The sequence below is a fragment of the Narcine bancroftii genome, chromosome 10 (genome assembly GCF_036971445.1).
Source record: "Narcine bancroftii isolate sNarBan1 chromosome 10, sNarBan1.hap1, whole genome shotgun sequence".
NCBI classification, from domain to species: Eukaryota; Metazoa; Chordata; class Chondrichthyes; order Torpediniformes; family Narcinidae; genus Narcine; species Narcine bancroftii.
In genome coordinates this window covers 107282751-107306363 of record NC_091478.1, presented here as the reverse complement: position 1 = coordinate 107306363, position 23613 = coordinate 107282751, and the positions used below count along the sequence as shown (strand labels likewise).

Here is a 23613-nt window from a genome sequence, read left to right as displayed (position 1 = left end):
GCGCACACACACACACACACACACACACACACACACATGACATGCGCACATACACACACACAGAAGGACATGCACGCACACACACGCCCACGCACGCGCGCACACACACACACACACACACACACACACACACACACACACACACACACAGAAGGACACGTGCACATACACACACAGGCATGCGCGCGCACCACGTAGATAGACACAACATGCACACACATAGATGGGTGTATACACACACACACACAGAAGGACACGCACACACAGAAGGACATGCTTACATACACACACGGGTGCGCGCACACACACACTCACACACACACACACACACACACACACACACATAGATGAACACAATGTGCACACACATAGATGGGCATGCACGCACACACATCACAATCACACATATATAGACAGACACACACATGCATAGACACAAATGCACAGAAACACACGCACACACAAACACACACATACATAGATAATATAATTATGTTATTCTTAAGAGAATGCAAAATATTGCAGTATAAATGGATGTGAGATACAATGAGTAGGATGCAGATGGAGTGAAAATAATGCTGGAGAAATTCAGCAGGTCAAACAGTGCACTTTATCTTTCTTTGGCTTGGCTTCGCGGACGAAGATTTATGGAGGGGGTAAAAGTCCACGTCAGCTGCAGGCTCGTTTGTGGCTGACAAGTCCGATGCGGGACAGGCAGACACGATTGCAGCGGTTGCAGGGGAAAATTGGTGGGTTGGGGTTGGGTGTTGGGTTTTTCCTCCTTTGCCTTTTGTCAGTGAGGTAGGCTCTGCGGTCTTCTTCAAAGGAGGTTGCTGCCCGCCAAACTGTGAGGCGCCAAGATGCACGGTTTGAGGCGATATCAGCCTACTGGCGGTGGTCAATGTGGCAGGCACCAAGAGATTTCTTTAGGCAGTCCTTGTACCTTTTCTTTGGTGCACCTCTGTCACGGTGGCCAGTGGAGAGCTCGCCATATAACACGATCTTGGGAAGGCGATGGTCCTCCATTCTGGAGACGTGACCCATCCAGCGCAGCTGGATCAAAGGTAAAGATACATAACCAACATTTTGGGCTTGAGCCCTTAATTAAGGAATGGAAAAATGTTGGCAGGTGTCCAAACAAAAAGGTAAGGGTGGGAGGGGTGGAGGGAGGAGCACAGTCCCAAAGGGAGGAGATAATAGGTGGAGAAGGGAGGGCACAGCAGCAAGCAGGGGGAGGAGGGACGGCTCGGTAAAATGAGAGGGAAGAGACTGAGAAAAAGAAGTGTGAATGTTTGGAACAAAAACACTTCTTTATTCGCTCACTCTCGTGTGCCACGGTTTTAAATTTATAATCAAACAATTCACCTGTGATTAAAGTGCACCTTGAATAAAACTGGGATGCGCACTTTAATCACAGGTGAATTGTTTGATTATAACTGTAAAACTGTGGAGCACATGGGAAAATATAGGGGAAAAAAAATATCTTTGTCCCAAACATTGTGGATTGATGCAAATGTTGGACAATCAGGTCAATGGAGGACTATATTAATCCAGTCTAAATGTTCCACCTTATGGAAAGACTTTCCCATTTCATTTTCCTTTGTTTCTCATCTCTATACTATTCATTATTTATGAAGAAAATCCAGACTTTGCAGAAGACAAATGTTCTTCCAGATATTCCCTCTACAATTGTTTAATACCTTAATTGAAGATTTTCAAAGTAGCTTCATTCTAGAACATCAATTCATTACCTCCAATATGTGCACAACTTAGCATTTGACCACAGTACATGATATTGCCACTTCTGGTCACACAAATTAATTCAGTATTCATGTTGTCAGATAATAAAACTGCAAGAAGAAAAATAACAGCAATTTGGCACAAAGAATAAATAAATTAAAATTTTCACTTGAAAGGTACAGGAAGCAAATGCATTGTATTTTCTTTGAAGACGGGTGCTTAGGGGCATTATGAAAATAGAACTGCATCAATATTGAATGGTTAGTTTTCATTTCTTTGTTTACTGAGGGAAAAATGGCAGCTGAAGGAACACCAACCACTTTTACTGAAACACTTATAAATAGACTGTGAATATGAGTTTGTTTCCCATGGTATTGCCCGGAATGCTCAGTAAGTGTCGTCTTTATGTTATGAGGTTAGAGGTTTGAGAAATAATTGGACCAAGGATGAAGGAGTGGGATTTGGAATAAGATATTTTTTCTGCTGCAGAATTAAGGAGTGAGGGAGTGCAAACTGAGCTGCCACTTCTCGGTCTGTATAATGATAGCATAGGTTTATACAAACAATTTCAACTGTGACGAACGCAGTGGAGTTTAGAGTGGTAAAACTAAAACAAGGACATGACAAAAATTATAACATTTGAAATAGTCTGATTTTATGGATGGACTTGTATATTTGGAAGTACTGACACTCACTGCCCCATGAGCTCCTAGATTTCCGATGAGAAGTAGTGTTTGATATATTGATGGTGAAATTACAGTGCCCATAATTCATATTGATCTATTATAGGTGCACTAAAACATAACTGACTCAAATGTGAACAGCCAATTGGACAACACAAATACAGGATTGACCAAAATCTAATTATACATAGTTTGGAGAGGTTTACAACCAGAATAAAGCACTAAAACGCATCCCATAGGATACGTGTACAAGGGCCACATCTAATTTCTAGATCTCCAGCTTTATCGTGGAGAACCATAGAATGAATTATATTGTAAGCAGACAACCGTGTAAGAAGAGCATGGCCAGAGGTTGCTGTAATAGACTCTTCAAAGACTGATAACCTCACACAAGGTTTGTTGTGGAGATCTATACTCTAATTTTGTACATATAAAGTGAAGACCCTCACAAAGAGGTACACAGCTGAGAAATGAGGGTATGGGTACTGAACAAGAGCACACCTGCCTCCTTCCTCCTGCTGCTTTAGATTCTACAACACTAAATGCTTGACCTCCATAATGCATAACATGATTTTGATCAATTTTTTTGAAGCATTTACCCCATTTCCTGTTAAAATCCCACATATTGAAAAATTGGAGAGGACTGTTATTGTAATGTTATTTTAGAACACATAACACAGAACTTTTGGCCCATAATGTTGTGCCAACCTCCATAAACCAACTTGGGAAACTAATCTTCCCTACATCAGAACCCTCAATTTTTCTTTCATCTATATGCATGTCTAAGAGTCTTTTAAATGCCTCTATGATATCAGACTCCACCACCACCCCGGCAGCACAATCCAGACACCCACTACTCTCTGTGGGGAAAAAACTTAACCCTTCACATCTCCCCTAAGCTCATCCCCTCACTTTGTACGGATGTCCTCATTATTTTCTCATCAAATTTTACTCACAATGTGTGAACATGATTAGTGCCCATTCATTACTAAGCAACAGAAATTGAACCAAAAACCCAAGACATATGACCTTCACAATGAACTTAAAGTTAATTAAGGAGTACAACATGCATACTTATTAATTTAAAATATCTCTGCAGGGATATTATTTTTATGTACACGCACTGCCATTTTTAACTGCACAATTTTGTTTGCCATCAGTTCTTGGTAAAGACCAAGGTTGTTTGAACTGATAACTGTCCAGTCAACTTACAGATTGTAGTAACTCTGGACAAGCTTGCTGTGTTACTTGTTCAAGGGTTTTAAAAGGGAACAAAGCATGTGAATGATCATTAAAGAAAGGATGTCCTATTTTTAAGATTTTGTTTTAGGTTCTTCTAATTTAGAACTTCATGGCACACTATGTTAGCATATTAAATATGTCAGAATCTGATTTATAAGCAATAAATTTGTCCTGTCTTCCTTTGTTTATATTTCCATCATTCATATTGATACATCAATTCACTAAAATGTTGCCCATGTAAAATATTCACCTTACCATTGCCCTGTTCTTTAATCATCTCACAGTATCGTCACTGATCATTAATATTATTACAAAGTGACAAGCTTACATGAGAAATTTCCAAGATCAATTCCAACTTGAATTTTTGTGAAGTTGAAATTGACAAGAAATCTGAACACACTCAAGATTTTCAAATCAATTTAATTGGTGATTTTTTAAAAAATAATTTACAACTGACTTTGAAGAAGACTGCCTACAATCACTTAGTGATGTGTGCAACATGAATTTTCCTGTTATCGAAACCTTCTTTTCTTTGGCTTGGCTTCGCGGACGAAGATTTATGGAGGGGGTAAAAAGTCCACGTCAGCTGCAGGCTCGTTTGTGGCTGACAAGTCCGATGCGGGACAGGCAGACACGATTGCAGCGGTTGCAAGGGAAAATTGGTTGGTTGGGGTTGGGTGTTGGGTTTTTCCTCCTTTGCCTTTTGTCAGTGAGGTGGGCTCTGCGGTCTTCTTCAAAGGAGGTTGCTGCCCGCCAAACTGTGAGGCGCCAAGATGCACGGTTTGAGGCGATATCAGCCCACTGGCGGTGGTCAATGTGGCAGGCACCAAGAGATTTCTTTAGGCAGTCCTTGTACCTTTTCTTTGGTGCACCTCTGTCACGGTGGCCAGTGGAGAGCTCGCCATATAACACGATCTTGGGAAGGCGATGGTCCTCCATTCTGGAGACGTGACCCATCCAGCGCAGCTGGATCTTCAGCAGCGTGGACTCGATGCTGTCGGCCTCTGCCATCTCGAGTACTTCGACGTTAGGGGTGTAAGCGCTCCAATGGATGTTGAGGATGGAGCGGAGACAATGCTGGTGGAAGCGTTCTAGGAGCCGTAGGTGATGCCGGTAGAGGACCCATGATTCGGAGCCGAACAGGAGTGTGGGTATGACAACAGCTCTGTATACGCTTATCTTTGTGAGGTTTTTCAGTTGGTTGTTTTTCGAAACCTACTGTCTATTCAATTGACATCTAACAGCAATAATGACATCAAGCTACATAAACAGCCATTATCTTAAAATATTCACACCAACAGCATACCTGGACAAACAGAATGCTATATAAAAACAATTTAAGCAAGAAGCATAAGCTAAAATATAAATGCATTCTAAATTTTTTGTATTTTTCAATTAATAGGTTATGTTACACCTGCATAAGAGATATTTGTAGGGCCTGACAGTATACTAGGCAGCTATAGTAATTTTGGCTTGTTGTTGTTCATCCTTCGTAGACGAAGATGACCTGAACTTCAAAGTCAAATGGAAGATTGGTGGCTGTGGGTCCGGAGGTGACTGTGAGTCTAATCCGGGCCTTGAAGGCTTGCCCACATGTAGGACACAAGTGGGTGAGTGCTGTCGTGGCAGTGGATGGCACGCTTTCGTTGTGCCTTGATGATGTGCCTGACTTCAGCTGCATAGGCTCCTGTGGTGATCTTGCTGCACCAAGCTGAATGGTCGAGGGAAAGCATCTCCCACGTGTTGATGTTGACACCCTGGCCTTTTAAGGACACTTTGAGGCAGTCTTTGTAATGTTTCTTCTGCCCCCTGACTGAATGCTTGTCCTGACACAGTTCTCAGTACAGCAGCTGCTTAGGCAATTGGCTGTCTGGCATTCTGACCACAGGTCCAGCCCACCTGGCTTGGGCTTTCAGCAGAAGGGTGTAGACGCTGCAGAGCACAGCTTGGTCCAGGATTTCCATGTCGGGGTCTTTGTCCTGCCACCTGATGTGGAGGAGTCTGCGGAGACAGCTCAGATGAAAGTGGTTGAGCTGTTTGGCGTGTGTGCTGTAGACAGTCCAGGTCTCGCTGGTGTAAAGGAGGGTGGTAAGGACCACTGCACAGTAGACTTCAGCTTGGTGGTAAGACTGAGTCCTCTCCACTCTCAGATGTTATCACAGAGTCTCCCAAAGGCGGTGCTGGCTTTAGCAATCCTGTTGTTGACCTCAGTGTCTATGTTCACTGTGCGAGAGAGTTTGCTGTCCAGGTAGGTGAAGTTGTCATCTGCCTGGAGGTTCTAGCCTTTCACCGTGATGCGCGGCTCCTGGTATGGCTTTCCTGGGGAAGGCTGGTACATAGCTTTGGTCTTTTTGGTGCTGATAGTGAGACCAAAGTTGTTGCAGGCTTGTGAGAAACCGTCCATTTCACGCTGCGTCTTCTGCTCTGTGCTGGCGTTGAGTGCGCCGTCATTAGCACGCAAAAAGTCTCTGATGACCGTCTCCTGCACCTTTGTAACTACCTGCAGGCTTAACATGCAGTTAAACCCCAATTTACATTTCAATAATAAATTCTATATTTGCTGATACTTTTGTGGTGTACCTAGCTTCCAGTCAAGTTAGATCTGGTGATTTTTCTGCTTTGGAGTTATGAAATCTGCTCAATTTCTGGAGGACACAGCCTTGTTTCTTGCATGTGTTTCTTGATACCATCTTTTGAGTGGAATAGCCTAGTGATTCCCAGCTTTATTTTGGCTCATAAGAGTGTGCTTTGGTAGGTGTTGCATTTTAAATCCTTTTGTTTTCTGCACTTTTTTTTCCCACCCAGCAGCTAACTTGGCTATTGATAAGTTCTCTTCTCATTAATGGATGACATATCATCAAGTTCTCTGGTAATTAATGGATGGCATATCATTGAGTTCTCCAGTAATTAATAGATGGCATATCATCAAGTTCTCTGGTAATTAATGGATGGTATATCATTGAGTTCTCCAGTAATTAATGGATGACATATCATCAAATTCTCCAGTAATTAATGGATGGCATATCATTGAGTTCTCCAGTAATTAATAGATGGCATATCACCGAGTTCTCCAGTAATTAATGGATGACATATCATCAAGTTCTCTGGTAATTAATGGATGGCATATCATCAAGTTCTCCAGTAATTAATAGATGGCATATCATCTCCAGTAATTAATGGATGACATATCATCGAGTTCTCCAGTAATTAATGGATGGCATATCATCAAGTTCTCTGGTAATTAATGGATGGCATATCATCAAGTTCTCTAGTAATTAATAGGTGAGATATCATCAAGTTCTCTGGTAATTAATGGATGGCATATCATCAAGTTCTCCAGTAATTAATGGATGGCATATCATCGAGTTCTCCAGTAATTAATAGATGACATATCATCAAGTTCTCCAGTAATTAATGGATGGCATATCATCAAGTTCTCTAGTAATTAATAGGTGACATATCATCGAGTTCTCTGGTAATTAATGGATGGCATATCATTGAGTTTTCCAGTAATTAATGGATGGCATATCATTAAGTTCTCTGGTAATTAATGGATGACATATCATCAAGTTCTCTGGTAATTAATGGATGGCATATCATCAAGTTCTCTAGTAATTAATAGGTGACATATCATCGAGTTCTCCAGTAATTAATGGATGGCATATCATCGAGTTCTCCAGTAATTAATGGATGACATATCATCAAGTTCTCCAGTAATTAATGGATGGCATATCATCGAGTTCTCCAGTAATTAATGGATGAGATATCATCAAGTTCTCCAGTAATTAATGGATGGCATATCATTGAGTTCTCTGGTAATTAATGGATGGCATTAACATTGAGTTCTCCATTAATTAAAAAAGCCTAATATTCTGTCTAGATACTCTCTAACCAGATGCCATTACATTGAGTTTTCTGATCATTAAAACTGCACTCCAGTCCGATGGCTTCATGCACTGCCAAACTAAGGCCACCTGTAAATTGGAAGAACAACAGCAAATATCCTGTCTGGGCATTCTCCAACTGGATGGCATTAATATTTAAGTAATTGTCCTTCCTTTGCTATTGATAGCTTCAATTATATGGTTTTCAATGAATTATATGGATTATTACATTTACAAATTGTAACAAAAGTTAAAATGAGAATTCAAATTGTGAAAGAGAAATGTGATAATTAAACAAGTCTTTTCCGTGAATATTATTACAACCATTTGATACAGATATAAAACTACACTTATGTTATGACTGTGAAAATTAAACCCTTTGATGTTGAGGTAACAAAAAAGATTTTGCGCTACCATGCATAAAGTTTGCAGAAAATTATTTTAACAAGGGACAAAGAGAATATACTTGAGCTGGTACAAGGGAAATTATGATGATAGATGGACTGTCACAAAAAGAAGCATGGTGAGCATATTGCTGATAAAATTCACATGAAATACACACAGAAAATATAAATGATGAAAAAATCTAGAATTCTGATATCCAATTTGAAATAATTTTAAATTCAAAGTTCTTTTTATGGTTATCATTTTCCTTTTCAGAATCACCAAATCCAAATACATACAGAAAATATAAATGATGAAAAAACATCAAATGCCAATATATCTGCTCAGATATATTGCCACTCATCCTCTGAGTGATAACATGTGTAGGGGGTGTCAAGGGAATGAGAAAATGTGCAGTTGTTGGACTGAAGATCATTTAGAGTCCATGCAGATTGCCCAGAATGAAAAGCAATGTTTTGTTCTCAGATGTGCTCATCCTCCAACCAGGCGATCAGAAAAATAAAGCTAAAAAATATGCATTCTGCAAAAGATCATTGCCTAATGTACTTTTCCAAGAAATGAATACGATGAGCTAGAAATTTCATAATTTAATCACACATTGAGCTTTCTAAGTTGGCAGTGAACAATAACAGAAATGATTAGTCTTATTGCCATTGGACCCTATTTTTGGTATTTTTCATTTCTGTTCTCTTTTAATATAGATTGGTAAAATATTAATTTTGTGTGTGTGTGGAAGGTCAGTGCCCAAAGGCTTTTGGCCCATTATGGGTTTTTAGTCACATGATGCAAAGAGCTTCAAGGCAGGCACAGGATCCTCAGATCACTCCAGAGATAGCTATAATTTATCAGCTTGACTGGAATTACAACAGACTGACCTTCCAGTAATGCACTGAGTATTCCAAAAGGAACTGGTGTGGAGAAATTAACATCAGACTAGCAATAGGAAAGATTTTTTATCCCTTTTTATGTTGTCGATTAAAGATGTATCTAAACCAATTTATAAGTTGAATTGTTTTATTAATCTTCATATAAAATCTAGAATTCTGATATCTAATTTGAAATAATTGTAAATTCGCAGTTCTTTTTAGGGTTATCATTTTCCTTTTCAGAATCGCCGAATCCAAATATTGGCTCAACTCCCTTGCCTGTTTTTGGTTTATTCTCTATGTAAATTAGTTGGCTCCTTTACCCTGTTTGTTAATCCCTCATGAACGATGGTAAGAATGGGAGTCTTAAATCACACCTGTATTGGCTGCGGGATGCCCCAAAGATTGTACAGACAATAAAATACTTCTGAAGTATGGGAATCATGATTGCAGTGTGTACACAGGAAGCTCCTGTAAAACAGCAATGGATCATACATTTATGATAGAATTTTAAAAACAGCCAATACATGAGAAAAATATATCCCTGATTTTCTTTAAATTCACAAAGGGTCATAGAGATATGTAACATGCCCCTCTGCCCAGGGTCCCTATTGACCATCAACTACCCATTTACACTGATCTGAAGTTAAACCTATTTTTCACATGCCCTTCAAATCACCATTCACCTGCACATTGGCAATCATTTAAGGCCTATTATCTGAGAAACATGCACATCTTTGAGAGAGGGGAGAAAACCTGAGCACCCAGACGAAACCCAGATGGTCATAGGAAGAACCTGCAGACTCAACAGAAAAATCAAATGCCAATGTATCTGTTACATACAGTAAAAACATAAGAAATAGGAGCAGGTCGGCCAACTAGCCCATCAAGCCTGCTCTGCCATTCAATGAGATCATGGCTGATCTGATGATTCGCTCATCTCTACCGACCTGTCTTTTCGCCATATTCCTTAATTCCCCTATTCTGTAAAAATCTATCCAAATATATTTTCTGAGGTCGCCTCTACTGCAAATTCTATAGGTTCATCACCCTCTGAGGAAAGGAGTTCATCCTCATCTCCGTCCTAAATCAACTACCCTTAATCTTGAGGTTGCATCTGCTAGTACTAGTCTCCCCCATCAATGCCTACCTCTATCTTATCTGTAACTTTTATAATTTTACACATTTCTATAAGATCACTTTAAATTCCAGCGAGGTTCAGACACCAGTTTGTATGACGTGTACTGCGACTCATCCTGAGTAATAACATGTGTGGGGTGTATCAAAAGAATGAGGAAATGCGCAGTTGTTCATCTGAAGATAATTTACACCCATTGCTGGCATTGTGAGGCAGTAGCTATTCTATCTTTGTCATTTTTAAAATATGAAGAGATTTCTTGGTTGTCAATACATCTCCCTTTGTCGCAATCTCTCCTACCTGGCACAATAGTGAAAATTCAAGTCTGAAGAGGTACTTGAATCCGTGAACTAACATGAAGAAGCTACCGTAATAATGTAAAAGTCAAAATGTTTTATTTTTATTACAGTCATGAACAAGCTCACTCTGTCCAATATGTTTACGTGAAGATTAGAAGTGAAATTATTTGAGGAAAAATATGATTGGACCAAAATTATTGTCTATTTTTTGCATACCATCATTGAGATAAACATAAATGAAAGCAGGCCGTAAAACACTAGATTATTTTATTTACAGACGATGATCAATATTTGGTTAATTTCTAAACACAAATAAAAGTGATATTGATTTTTACAATTGAAAGGATAAATATCTGAAGTTGCTCTCAGATACTTTATACTGAGAGAGGAGGAAACAAATGCAAACAACACCATCAAATTCATAAATTGCTCCAGTATGTTCAATGGCTCTGAAGGTCACAACTTCAATGAAGCTTTGCTGATTTTCAGCTCCTGACTCCAGTGTTATATAAGGCCCCATTACAGTAGGTTATTTTTCCGCCTTTGTTTTTGTACAGGGTGATGATGGTGGCATCACGAAGATCCTGAGGCAGTTTACCTTGGTCCCAACAAAGCTTGAAAAACTCATGCAGTTTGGCATGCAGAGTTTTGCCGCCAGCCTTCCAGACTTCTGGGGGGATTCCATCCATACCTGCTGCTTTGCCACTTTTCAGTTGTTCGATTGCCTTATATGTCTCATCCAGGGTGGGAACCTCATCCAGCTCTAGCCTTAGGGGCTGTTGAGGGAGCTGGAGCAGGGCGGAATCTTGGACTGAGCGGTTGGCACTGAAAAGAGATTGGAAGTGTTCTGACCATCGGTTGAGGATGGAGATCTTGTCGCTGAGGAGGACTTTGCCGTCTGAGCTGCGCAGCGGGCTTTGGACTTGGGGTGAGGGGCCGTACACAGCCTTTAGAGCCTCGTAGAAACCCCTGAAGTCGCCAATGTCCGCGCTGAGCTGGGTTCGTTTGGCGAGGCTAGTCCACCACTCATTTTGGATCTCCCGGAGTTTGCGCTGAAGATGGCTGCATGCGCGACGGAAGGCTTGTTTCTTCTCTGGACAGGACGGCTTTGTAAGGTGAGCCTGGTGGGCAGCTCGCTTCTTTGCCAGCAGCTCCTGGATTTCCTGGCTGTTTTCGTCAAACCAGTCCTTGTTTTTCCTGGAGGAGAATCCCAGTACCTCTTCAGTGGATTGCAGTATGGTAGTCTTCAACTGATCCCAGAGGGTTTCAGGGGACGGGTCCGTGAGGCGGGTTGCAACGTCGAACTTTGCTTTGAGGTTTGCCTGGAAGTTTCCTCTCGCTTCGTCTGACTGCAGGTTTCCAACATTGAACCTCTTTCTGGGGGCTTTATTGTTCCTGGGCTTTGGCTTGAAGTGAAGGTTGAGCTTGCAGCGAACCAGCCGGTGGTCAGTGTGGCATTCCGCGCTAGGCATGACCCTGGTGTGGAGCACATCTTGTTTGTCACTTTCTCGCTCCAGGATGTAGTCCAGGAGGTGCCAGTGTTTGGATCGGGGATGCATCCAGGTGGTCTTAAGGCTGTCCCTCTGCTGAAAAAGCGTGTTTGTAATGACAAGTCGCTGTTCTGCGCAGAGCTCCAACAGGAGGCGCCCATTGTTGTTGCACTTGCCGACGCCATGCTTGCCCAGGATTCCTGGCCACTGTACAAAAACAAAGGCGAAAAATCAGACTGCTCAAACTACAGGGGAATCACGTTGCTCTCCATTGCAGGCAAAATCTTCGCTAGGATTCTCCTAAATAGAATAATACCTAGTGTCACCGAGAATGTTCTCCCAGAATCACAGTGTGACTTTCGCGCAAACAGAAGAACTACTGACATGGTCTTTGCCCTCAGACAGCTCCAAGAAAAGTGCAGAGAACAAAACAAAGGACTCTACATCACCTTTGTTGACCTCACCAAAGCCTTCGACACCGTGAGCAGGAAAGGGCTTTGGCAAATACTAGAGCGCATCGGATGTCCCCCAAAGTTCCTCAACATGATTATCCAACTGCACGAAAACCATCAAGGTCGGGTCAGATACAGAAATGAGCTCTCTGAACCCTTCTCCATTAACAATGGCGTGAAGCAAGGCTGTGTTCTCGCACCAACCCTCTTTTCAATCTTCTTCAGCATGATGCTGAACCAAGCCATGAAAGACTCCAACAATGAAGACGCTGTTTACATCCGGTACCGCACGGATGGCAGTCTCTTCAATCTGAGGCGCCTGCAAGCTCACACCAAGACACAAGAGAAACTTGTCCGTGAACTACTCTTTGCAGATGATGCCGCTTTAGTTGCCCATTCAGAGCCAGCTCTTCAGTGCTTGACGTCCTGCTTTGCGGAAACTGCCAAAATGTTTGGCCTGGAAGTCAGCCTGAAGAAAACTGAGGTCCTCCATCAGCCAGCTCCCCACCATGACTACCAGCCCCCCCACATCTCCATCGGGCACACAAAACTCAAAACGGTCAACCAGTTTACCTATCTCGGCTGCACCATTTCATCAGATGCAAGGATCGACAATGAGATAGACAACAGACTCGCCAAGGCAAATAGCGCCTTTGGAAGACTACACAAAAGAGTCTGGAAAAACAACCAACTGAAAAACCTCACAAAGATAAGCGTATACAGAGCCGTTGTCATACCCACACTCCTGTTCGGCTCCGAATCATGGGTCCTCTACCAGCACCACCTACGGCTCCTAGAACGCTTCCACCAGCGTTGTCTCCGCTCCATCCTCAACATCGATTGGAGCGCTTACACCCCTAACGTCGAAGTACTCGAGATGGCAGAGGTCGACAGCATCGAGTCCACGCTGCTGAAGATCCAGCTGCGCTGGATGGGTCACGTCTCCAGAATGGAGGACCATCGCCTTCCCAAGATCGTGTTATATGGCGAGCTCTCCACTGGCCACCGTGACAGAGGTGCACCAAAGAAAAGGTACAAGGACTGCCTAAAGAAATCTCTTGGTGCCTGCCACATTGACCACCGCCAGTGGGCTGATAACGCCTCAAACCGTGCATCTTGGCGCCTCACAGTTTGGCGGGCAGCAACCTCCTTTGAAGAAGACCGCAGAGCCCACCTCACTGACAAAAGGCAAAGGAGGAAAAACCCAACACCCAACCCCAACCAACCAATTTTCCCCTGCAACCGCTGCAATCGTGTCTGCCTGTCCCACATCGGACTTGTCAGCCACAAACGAGCCTGCAGCTGATGTGGACTTTTTACCCCCTCCATAAATCTTCGACCGCGAAGCCAAGCCAAAGAAGACAGTAGGTTAATTTTTAGGATTTCAAGAAAAGCATATTATTGTTAACTGACATGATTTTTTCTTCATGTTGCTTTGACAAATTCCAAATTCAGATATAAACTTGCTTTGGGCACCAGAAATAGATTTTAAAAAGAATGCAGGAAAAAAAAAGAAGTTGAGATAAAAATAATAGCAGTGAACCTTTGCAACTTACAAGGAAAATATCAAATAGGTTTATGTATTTACTGTAATCTTTGCTGCTTTTTATGTGACTCAGATACTGACACTGAAGTTACATTCACAACACACAAAAGTGCTGGAGAAACTCAGGAGGTCAGGAGCATCCAGAGGAAATAAAGAGTAACCAGTATTTCGGGCCTGGGCCCTTCAGTCAGGTAGGTCATCGACGTTCCCGATGAAGGGTCCAAGCTTGAAACTTTCATTGCCTTTTACTTCTGATAGATGCTGCGGGACCTGTTTCTCCAGCACGTTTGTGTGTTGTGCTCGACCACAGTACCTGCAGACTTCCCTGATTAACTGAAGTTGTATTTTGCAGGTTTGCACAGTTTCAGGATCCTGCTGGCTGGCTGACCATCAATCCTACAAATGGAACAGTTACAACCAGGGCAGCCCTGGATCGAGAATCTCCCTATGCCCATGACAGTCAATACACAGCCTTGTTTCTTGCAACTGATGATGGTAGGTACATGTCATTTCTCTTCTTATAAAATGGTCAAAAGGCAATTTCAGTTTTAAAATACCTGATTACAGCACCCTTGGGATATATTTTTGTCAAGCACTGAGAAACTTTTACAAAGTTTTTGAAAATTCGGTTTTCACTTCATTTCATATCAACCTACTGATCCACACTGATGTTTTACACGAGTTAGACTAATGACACCAATGTGTAGTTTTATAAAACATTGCTTGGAATGAAGTATTGCTTGGCCGGAACTGCTGTAATGGCAGAGTTGCCGGGGTGGAACCGGGAGAAAGGAGAGCAGAGAAACAATGCTGCTCTGAAAATTTCAACCTCCTGGTCTTATTGCCAGCAGCTAAACAGCCCGTTAGAGGAGCCGTCAGTGTTTTAAAACTAAATCGTGCAACACCACCCCCACCCCCCCCCCCCACCTCTCTGCCACCTTTCACCACTTCCCCCCCCCCCCGTGAGAAGGATAAGCAGAGGAGACAATCATGGCAGCGGACCAGTGAGGGGCTCAGAGGCAGAGGTTGTGAGCCACTTGTAGGCCTGAGCTGCTGCAGACTGGCTCAATTGGAGCCAGTCATTGGAAACGGGATTCAAGAGTGTGCTGAGGGCAAAAAGGGCTCCTGGTGCCATTACAAATTGGAGGAACCACACCTAATATTCCGTCTGGGCACTCTCCAACCAGATGGCATTACCATTGACTTTGCTGGTTTCCATTATGCCCTTCCCCCGTCTCACTCTCTTTCCTCTCCCCCTCCAGCTCTCCATCCCCTTTCCTCTCTATTCAGACCTATCCCCTCCCCTTCACTTCCCAGCTCTTTTCTCATACCATGCCATCCACCTGACCCTGTGCTCTTCCCCCTGCCCTTCCCACACTATTTTATTCAGGTGACTGTCTACTTTTTTTTCATGCCTTGATGAAGGGCTCAGGCCATTCACAGATGCTGCTATAGTCAGGTAGTTTCACTCCGTCGTGGCCTACCTGGAGAATGATGCCTCATACGCCAGGCTACTGTTCATTGATCTCAGCTCGGCATTTAATATAATAATTCCCCAAAGCTGGTGGAGAAGCTGTCCTCGCTAGGATCTCAGTAATTGGATCCTGGGCTTCCTAACTGAAAGTCCACAGTATCTCCCTTTGGTAGCAGAATATTGAGCAGTGGCACACTTCAGGGCTGTGTGCTCACCTCGGTCTTGTTCACGTTACTCACCCATGACTGCATTTGCTACATCCAGCACCAACAATGATGAATCACACCACAGAGAAGAGGTGGCAAATCTCGTGGAATGGTGCGAGAGTGATATCCTGAATCTCAAGAAGACCAAGGAGATGATCATGGACTTCAGGAGGACCAGGAATGACCACCCTCCACCACACATCAACAACTGTGTGGTAAAGAGAGTGGAAAGCACCGAGTTCCTTGGAGTTCACTTAACTAGTGACCTATCATGGACTCACAACATCACCTCACTTGTGATGAAGGTGCAACAGTAACTGCACTTCCTGAGACAAATGAAATGGGCAAGGTTACCAGCCAACATTATGTCAGTCTTTTACAGGAGCTCTATTGAGAGCATCCTGGCTGTTTTCATTGCAGTGTGATACAATTACTGTAAAGAAATGGATTAAAGGTCAATCCACAGGACCAGGAGTCAGAGAGGGTCACTGGAGTCTCCCTCCCCCCCCCACCCCCCCCCCCACCTTGCTGTGATCCACAGGGATCGTTTTCTGAAGAAAATCATCGAGGACTCCTTTCACCCCGCACACAGCATCTTTCAACTGCTCCCATTGGGGAAGAAATACAGGAGGATCAGAGCCAGTCCCAACAGGCTGAGGAACAGCTTCTTCCCACAGGCAGTGAGAATGCTGAGCAACCAAAGGAACTGCTCACTAACCCTCCGAGATCCTCATTTATACAAAACAATATTTATTTATCTTTATCGATAAAATACGTGACCTGCATATGCATTACTTGTCTGTATGTCTGCATGTTTTGCACCGAGGACCAGAGAACATGTTTCATCAGGTTGTACTTGTGCTATCAGATGACAAGAACCTTGACTTGAGGCCCAAAATATTGGTTACATATCTCTGACATAAAGAACATTCCATGGCTTGGCTAGTTTCTCCCGGACTTTTGTGTATTGAATGACTATCAAAGCTTTTGTTTAACTTGTTCTGTCATAGTTGATATTGCCCATGCACTCCTTATAGCAATATACTTGGCACTTCAATTTTATTTTTTCACTACCTATAGTACTCAAGGGTAAGTTGACTGACTGGATAGTATGGAAAACCAAGGTTTTCACTGTTTCTGCGTTTTAGAAGGACAGTGTCATTACATAGAATTCAGAGTTAGGGTGTATTGAATTATGAGGAATACTGACAGAGACTCAAAGAGGACAAAGGGGAAATGCGAAAGAATCAGAAACATTGGGATATGCAGTTTAAACGAGTTATCTTGATTTCCAGGCCTTCATTTATGGGATGCTTTAGAGTTTGGTTAGATGATTTATCTAATACATTGCTTCATTGAATATTTTGGCACTAAGGTACAGAATATAGCACTTGAGTGCAATCTGATGCAAGATGTACCTTCTTACACCTCACACATTTCACCCATTTTGTCTTCCCTTTATAATGCCCATGTCTGCAGCACTCTTTTTCAGTGATCGATTCACACTCATTTCCTCCCTCAGCCTCTGCACTCAGTAATTCATCTTCCTTGGTGATTTTAATGCCTGTCTCAGCATCTCTTGGCCACACACTGTCTGCATTTACTGCACCTTGCTATCCCTGAATCTTTCCCCCTCAATAAACTGGTCTAACCATTATCAGAGCCAGTCTGTCATCTTTGCTATTGCCTGTGACCCCATCATGTAAGATCCAAATATATCTCTAATTACTAAGATATTAAGATGCACATTCTGACATACACAAAACACAGTAACATCTTAAGTTGTGTGTATATCATAGTTTGGCTTTGTGAATGAAGATTTAAGAAGGGGGTTATCCATATCTGCTACATGCTCACTGGGTGGCTGACAATGCTTTATCTATGCATATATATGTATGTTTGATTTCCTGGAACCAGTGATAACTACCATAATTTTCACAAATGTTAGTTTGAAAAAAATAGATAATGGAATCAAATGCCTGGAAGTGAAAACCTGCAGTGAGTGTAGGACATGATACAGTAAAACCTCCGGTATCCAGCACCAAAGTGACTTTTCTAGTTGCTTGGGACTGCCTGTTGTGTGACTGCCAAACTAACAGTGAGGTGCACCAATTTTAAACTTTTGTATTTTTTAACTTATTTATTTTCCACTGTTTTTATTCTGGTTGCTTGAGGTTGCTGGTCACTTGAATTGCAGATGACAGGGTTTGACACTATCCAGTATCAGGTAGTAAAACATAGAATGTGCCTTGAGCCAGTTCATGGGCATTTTAATTGCAGGCCATTCACAGTGAAGCCTGCCCAATAAAAGTTATTTAAACATAATGCTCCTTCCCCTTTTATTCGGACGCCTGCTGACAGTTTTCCACACCTTGATGAAGGGCTCAAGCCCAAAATATCAGTTATGTATTTTATTCTTGCTACATATAACCATATAACCATATACCACTTACAGCACAGAACAGGCCAGTTCGGCCCTACTAGTCCATGCCGTAGCAAATCCCCACCCTCCTAGTCCCACTGACCAGCACCCGGTCCATACCCCTCTAGTCCCCTCCTATCCATGTAACGATCCAGTCTTTCCTTAAATGTAACCAATGATCCCGCCTCGACCACGTCTGCCGGAAGCTCATTCCACATCCCCACCACCCTCTGCGTCAAGAAACTTCCCCTCATGTTCCCCTTATAATTTTCCCCCTTCAATCTTAAACCATGTCCTCTAGTTTGAATCTCCCCCTTTCTTAATTGAAAAAGCCTATCCACATTTACTCTGTCTGTCCCTTTTAAAATCTTAAACACCTCGATCAAGTCCCCTCTCAATCTTCTACGCTCCAGAGAAAAAAGCCCCAGTCTGCACAACCTTTCCCTGGAACTCAGACCCTGAAATCCTGTCAACATTCTCGTGAACCTTCTCTGCACTCTCTCTATTTTGTTTATATCTTTCCTATAATTTGGTGACCAAAACTGTACACAGTACTCCAAATTTGGCCTCACCACATAAAGGACACTGTTTGACCTGCTGAGTCTTTCCAGCATTTTGTGCTTTTACTTATCTGTATTATGATATTCATTTGCCACACAGAATAGTGCGTACGTCCCGGTGAAGTCAGTATCAGTCGCTGAAATTCTGAAATGTCAGCATAGCTAATGTTAAATATCATTGTCTTCATGTTTTAATTGTTTATGAGATATCGTGCTGTAGTCAAGTTCAGCAATTACTGTTCATCTTTAACTGTAATTGAATTAGAGCTTGATAGGCCACTTCAAAGGTTAGTTAAGTTAACCACAAAGCTGTTGGTTTGGAGTAGCTTTTATGTTGTCTTGGTGGTTTTATGTGCATTTTTAATGCTACTAATATTTATTCTAGACTTACAATTGCTTGAATTTAAGCTCCTCAGCTTAAACTAGAGCATAAAAATTTATCAGTAGTTCAGAGCACTTAACGTATAGTTTGATGTAGTCTAGTTAATGATGTGATAGGCTCTCCCTCCAAAATTCATCCCACTTGAAGTAAAAAAAATTAATTTCTGAGATGGTGTGACTTCCTATCACATCTACAAGGCACATTGAGTATTAGTGACCAACCACTGAATTCGGGGCCCAGACATTTGGATGCCAATTGAGTGACTTAATCCTTGTTATTATACACCAATGTAAACATAATACCAAAGTACCTAGATATGCAGAACATTATATCTTGAAACTTTAAATCATAAATTAGCCATAATATCCAAGATCTACCTTATTTAAAGTTCAATTAAGATAAGATGGTCACTCTTTCAACCTTCAGTTCTATTTCTTTACTTCTTGTGCTTGCACACGAGGCAGTCTCCCTCTCTCTGCGTCTCTCTCTGTCTTTCTGCCATTCCCTACCTCTTTCCTTTCTGCTTTCCTTGCACTATTTCCATTGTTTATCTTGGAAGTTGTCAAACTTATTTTATATAACCTTTGATTATCGGTTCACAGCAACAAACTGGTATACCAACCAGGTAATGCTGAAATGAATGTGATCCCTGAAGGTAAAACTGAATGCTATAATGAGGCGTAACTAAAAGTGTACACTTCTTTCTTACCAGTTCACTGCAAAGTAATAAGGTTTACTGTAGTTTATTAGTGAATCACTCTTCTCCTTGCTATACTGGGAACAATACAGGAGAAGTTGTAGAATGACAGTCTCACATACACAAAATGAATTGATCTCTCTGCATACGGTAGAAATGTAAACTTCTGATCTCGTCCTTTGCTCTCTCCATGGATTAAAATAGGATTTTAAAAAAACAGAAAATTCATTTGTTTCCCAACAAGATATAGATTGCACTTGCAAAGTCATAAATTGTGGGATATGAAGCCCAATCCATTTTAGGGGCTTGACTTTGTCTGTGTAGTGTCAGAGAACTTCCTTTATCTCACAGTTCCCACTTTTTGAAGGGTCAGAAATGGACCAGCTCTTGTGTCACTGACATTTGGATTTTTTCCACTGCAAACATTCTGGCTTTATCAGGATTCACAAATATTCCTCAGGCACAATGTAAAACATCTCTGATAATTTTAAGGTGGGAGTAAAAGAAAGAAGAAAAAATATATAATTTTTAAACTTTAGATGTATTATTTATATCAGCTTTCTTAAGCATTTTCTGAATAAGTCAGTCAGTTCAAAAATTGCAGAGAAGATTCACCAGGATGTTCCCAGGAACAGAGAGCACAAGTTACAGGGAGAAGTCTTTATTCTCTAATGTAGGAGGCTGAGGGGAAATCTTACAGATGTTTATATAATCATGAGGAGCATGGATAAAGGGAATGCCCTTCATGTCCTGTGATAATCAATTCTAGAACTAAGGTGAGAGGCGAGAGATTTAAGAGGAACAAGGACAACTTTTCAGAAAGAGGGTAGTCGATATCTCGAGTGAACTGACAAGGAAAGCTAGAGAAGTGGGTACAATTACAATATATTCAAAACACAGTTGGATCTACAGTGTATGGATAGAGAGCTTGGAAGATATGGATCAAATGCAAGCAAGTGGGGCTGGCACAGAATGCCAATTTGGTTTGCGTGGACAATTTGGGCCGAACATCCTGTTCATGCTGTGTGACTCCATATTATACAGTACAACTCCAATTATCTGAAATTGGATTCTCCAAAATCATCATTTATCCAAAATGCTTTTGGAGCCAAACTGTCCGGGGACATTGGTCTGCTGGCGGCAACAGGGACATTGAGCTCCCAGTGGTAGTGTAAACCTTGGGCTCCCTGCAGAAGCTGGGCCTTTGGGCTCCTGACAGGAGCAGAGACACTGGGTTCCTGGTGGCAGCGGGGACCTCAGGCTCCCGGCGGCAGCGCGGACCTCGGGCTGACAGCAGGAGCGGGGATTTCGGTGGGGAGGTGATCGGCAGCGGCCATCATTTTTTTTGGTGAGAATTAAACATTGTTTTATTGCTTTAAAAGCCTTCCCTTGTTGTTTGTTGCTACTGGGCTGTTTTTAAAAATTGACCAGATATCTGATAAAATTGTTTATCTGTCATAGGCCTAGATAATTGGAGTTGTACAATAATTGAACAAGGGTTGAGCTGCACATTCCTTCTGAAGCATAAGCCCCTCCTCAACCCTTTAGAACATTTAGCAGTTCAGAATAGCTTGTCACTGTGAGATCAATGGTTTCTACAAGGATACACAAAATACTCTCGATCTTTTCAAGTGTGGGGACAAGGTTTGCAAACTTGTTGTCTTTTTAAACAGTAGGGGCAATGTTATGAATTTCAAAATGGAATTATATTGGTTGTCCAAAGTTTTAAGATTTGGCTATTCAGCAGTAATATATTTGACAAAGCTTATATAACAGTACCATATAAATGCTTTAAAATTGAAGCCTATTTATAAAGGAATTGAAAAGATCACATTTCATTCCTCCAACATCTTGCGACACATTTCAGTAACTATCAAGCAAATAGCTTTGATTTAGTATCTTGTTCGTGCTGTCTGTGGAATAAAATATAGAACGATTATAGGGTCAATTGAAAAGTCAGTGCAATTTCAACGCCAATCACACTGCATGTGTCCAATATTCTGGAAGAAGAGAAAAAAAAGTTGTACAAAAATTCTTCTCTCAGCACCGTACCCTCTTATTTTTATCCCTGCTCTTTAACATTCATTTAATGCAAAGTGATCCTTTTCCATTCACAACTTAAACTACTGAAGCCAGTTGACTCGTAAATATATCTCTCGGATAATGTTGGTGTCGAAATTGGTAGAATTCTAAGACTGGAATCAGGTATGTGACAGCACATTAGTGGAAACAAAAGTGAGAAACATGAAGATGGTTATAAATAGGGAAGAAACAGGCGACAAACTTGCATAAACGTGGAAGAATTAAAGGTAAAGATGCAAGAGATAGATATAAAGGAAGGAAGCTGAGGGAAGGGAGGTCGAAAACAGTAAATAGAAAAATGAACAATTCCACAGGGCCGTTGGTCTGCAGAATTATTTTTAAATGTAAGTGTGCATCAACAAGTTTAAAGACAGTTTCTTTCCCATAGCATCAGACTCCTCATTAAGCATTATCATGTCCTATCATGCTCCACTTGCATGGTTAGTGCAAGTGGGATTGCCTGTAAGGAGTCTGCACATTCTCTCCGTGATCTGCGTAGGTTTTCCCCGGATTCTCCAGTTTCCTCCCACCCTCCCAAAAGTATGGGCTTGTAGGTTAATTGTGTGTAATTGGGCACCACGGCTTTCAAGGACTAGAGTTGGCTTCTACCATGTTGTAATTTTTTTTTAATTAATTGACTTTTCTTTTCTTTTGTAACCCTATGTTCTATAAAGTGTGGTCTTTACGTGGCTATATGACTGTTAGAGATAACGTGCCAGTCAGTTCACAGAGGAATCTATCTCACTATTTTCCCTTACATCTGGTCTTTCTTCAGCCAGGTAGTGCTAGGAGAAGGGTAAAGCAGCAATGGATTAACTACCATCCAGGCCCCTATGCTGATCTTTAGTAAGCCCCCCCCCGACCTTCACCCACCCCCGCCCCACCCTTCATTGCATAGAATAAAGTGATGTTAAGTTATGTTAAATAACATATTAGGGGTCTCCAATGTGCAAGATATCAACCACAGGGGGTTGATGGGACTATTCAAGGGGTCAAAAAATGCTAAGGGGTTGATAAACACCAGGGAGTTGATTGAACTTTTGGGGTTGAAAACATTGTAGAGCCTGGAAGCCTGACGATCTCATTCCTGTCGGGAGCCCAAGGTCCCTGCTCCTGTCGGGAGCCTGACGACCCCGTTCCTGTCGGGAGCCCAAGGTCCCCATTCCTGTCAGGAGCCCGAGGTCCCCATTCCTATTGGAAGCCCGAGGTCACTGTTCCTGTCAGGAGCCTGATGACTCCACTCTTGTCAGGAGCCCGAGGTCCCCACTCATGCTGGGAGTCTGTCGACACCACTCCTGTCGCGAGGTCCCCACTCCTGCTGGGAGCCTAAGGTCCTTGCTTCTGCCCATGCCCCAGGCCCCTAGGCTTAATCCAACTCGGCCCAATAGTTAATCTGCTTCCGGGGTTATGCCTCTCCTAATCTTCACTTCTTGCATGAATAGACCATTGAAGCTTCAGCCTCACCTCAGATGGTCAATGTGACTGCATGCCGAGAATCTCAGTAATACCTCCTCTTCATGTCATTCCTGAGGGCCATCCTGAGATCCTCTGTAAAAAGGATGTGCTTTCTCTGTTGTGCCTCATTCTTGCCCTCTGTGAAATGGGAAGTCCACTTTCTCATCTCCCATCTCCAGTCAATCATTTATACAGATGAACCAAAGGTACAATGCACTCCCAACAGTGTGATCTCACTGAACTATTTATTTAAGGGTTGTCAGATGTCAATAAATTGTATAATGAGCAGAGGATGAACTTAATTCATGTTATAATTCATGTCATTGGACCTGTGTTTAAGAAGGTGCTGAGCACTCCAAACATGCCTGCATATTTTCACTGCGGTCAGGATCTAAACTTGCCACCGAGTTGCAATGGCAGGAACAGCTGTGTTGTGTGGCATGAACACTCCTGTTAAGGAGTGATCCTATACTTGGACAACATGGGATTGGTCTTACAATCTCAGAGCATGATTGTTTCAACCTACAATATGTCCATTCAAAATATTACTGCAATTTTGTATTAAAGTTTCCAGGTTCCTTTTATTGTCA

The 23613-nt window shown here is 42.1% G+C and overlaps 1 protein-coding gene across 13 annotated transcripts in view; it reads left to right on the top strand.

The window, feature by feature from the left end:
- cdh13 (cadherin 13, H-cadherin (heart)) overlaps positions 1–23613 on the top strand; it is an 813941-nt gene that overhangs the window by 757831 nt on the left and 32497 nt on the right. For all 13 annotated transcript variants that reach the window (XR_011346021.1, XR_011346020.1, XM_069902201.1 and 10 more), the window contains one exon: positions 14098–14240. Coding sequence is in view for 11 of the 13 variants with exons in the window: in XM_069902201.1 (XP_069758302.1) it covers positions 14098–14240 (143 nt within the window). In the remaining 2 variants the exon portion in view is untranslated. The remainder of the gene's footprint in view (positions 1–14097; positions 14241–23613) is intronic.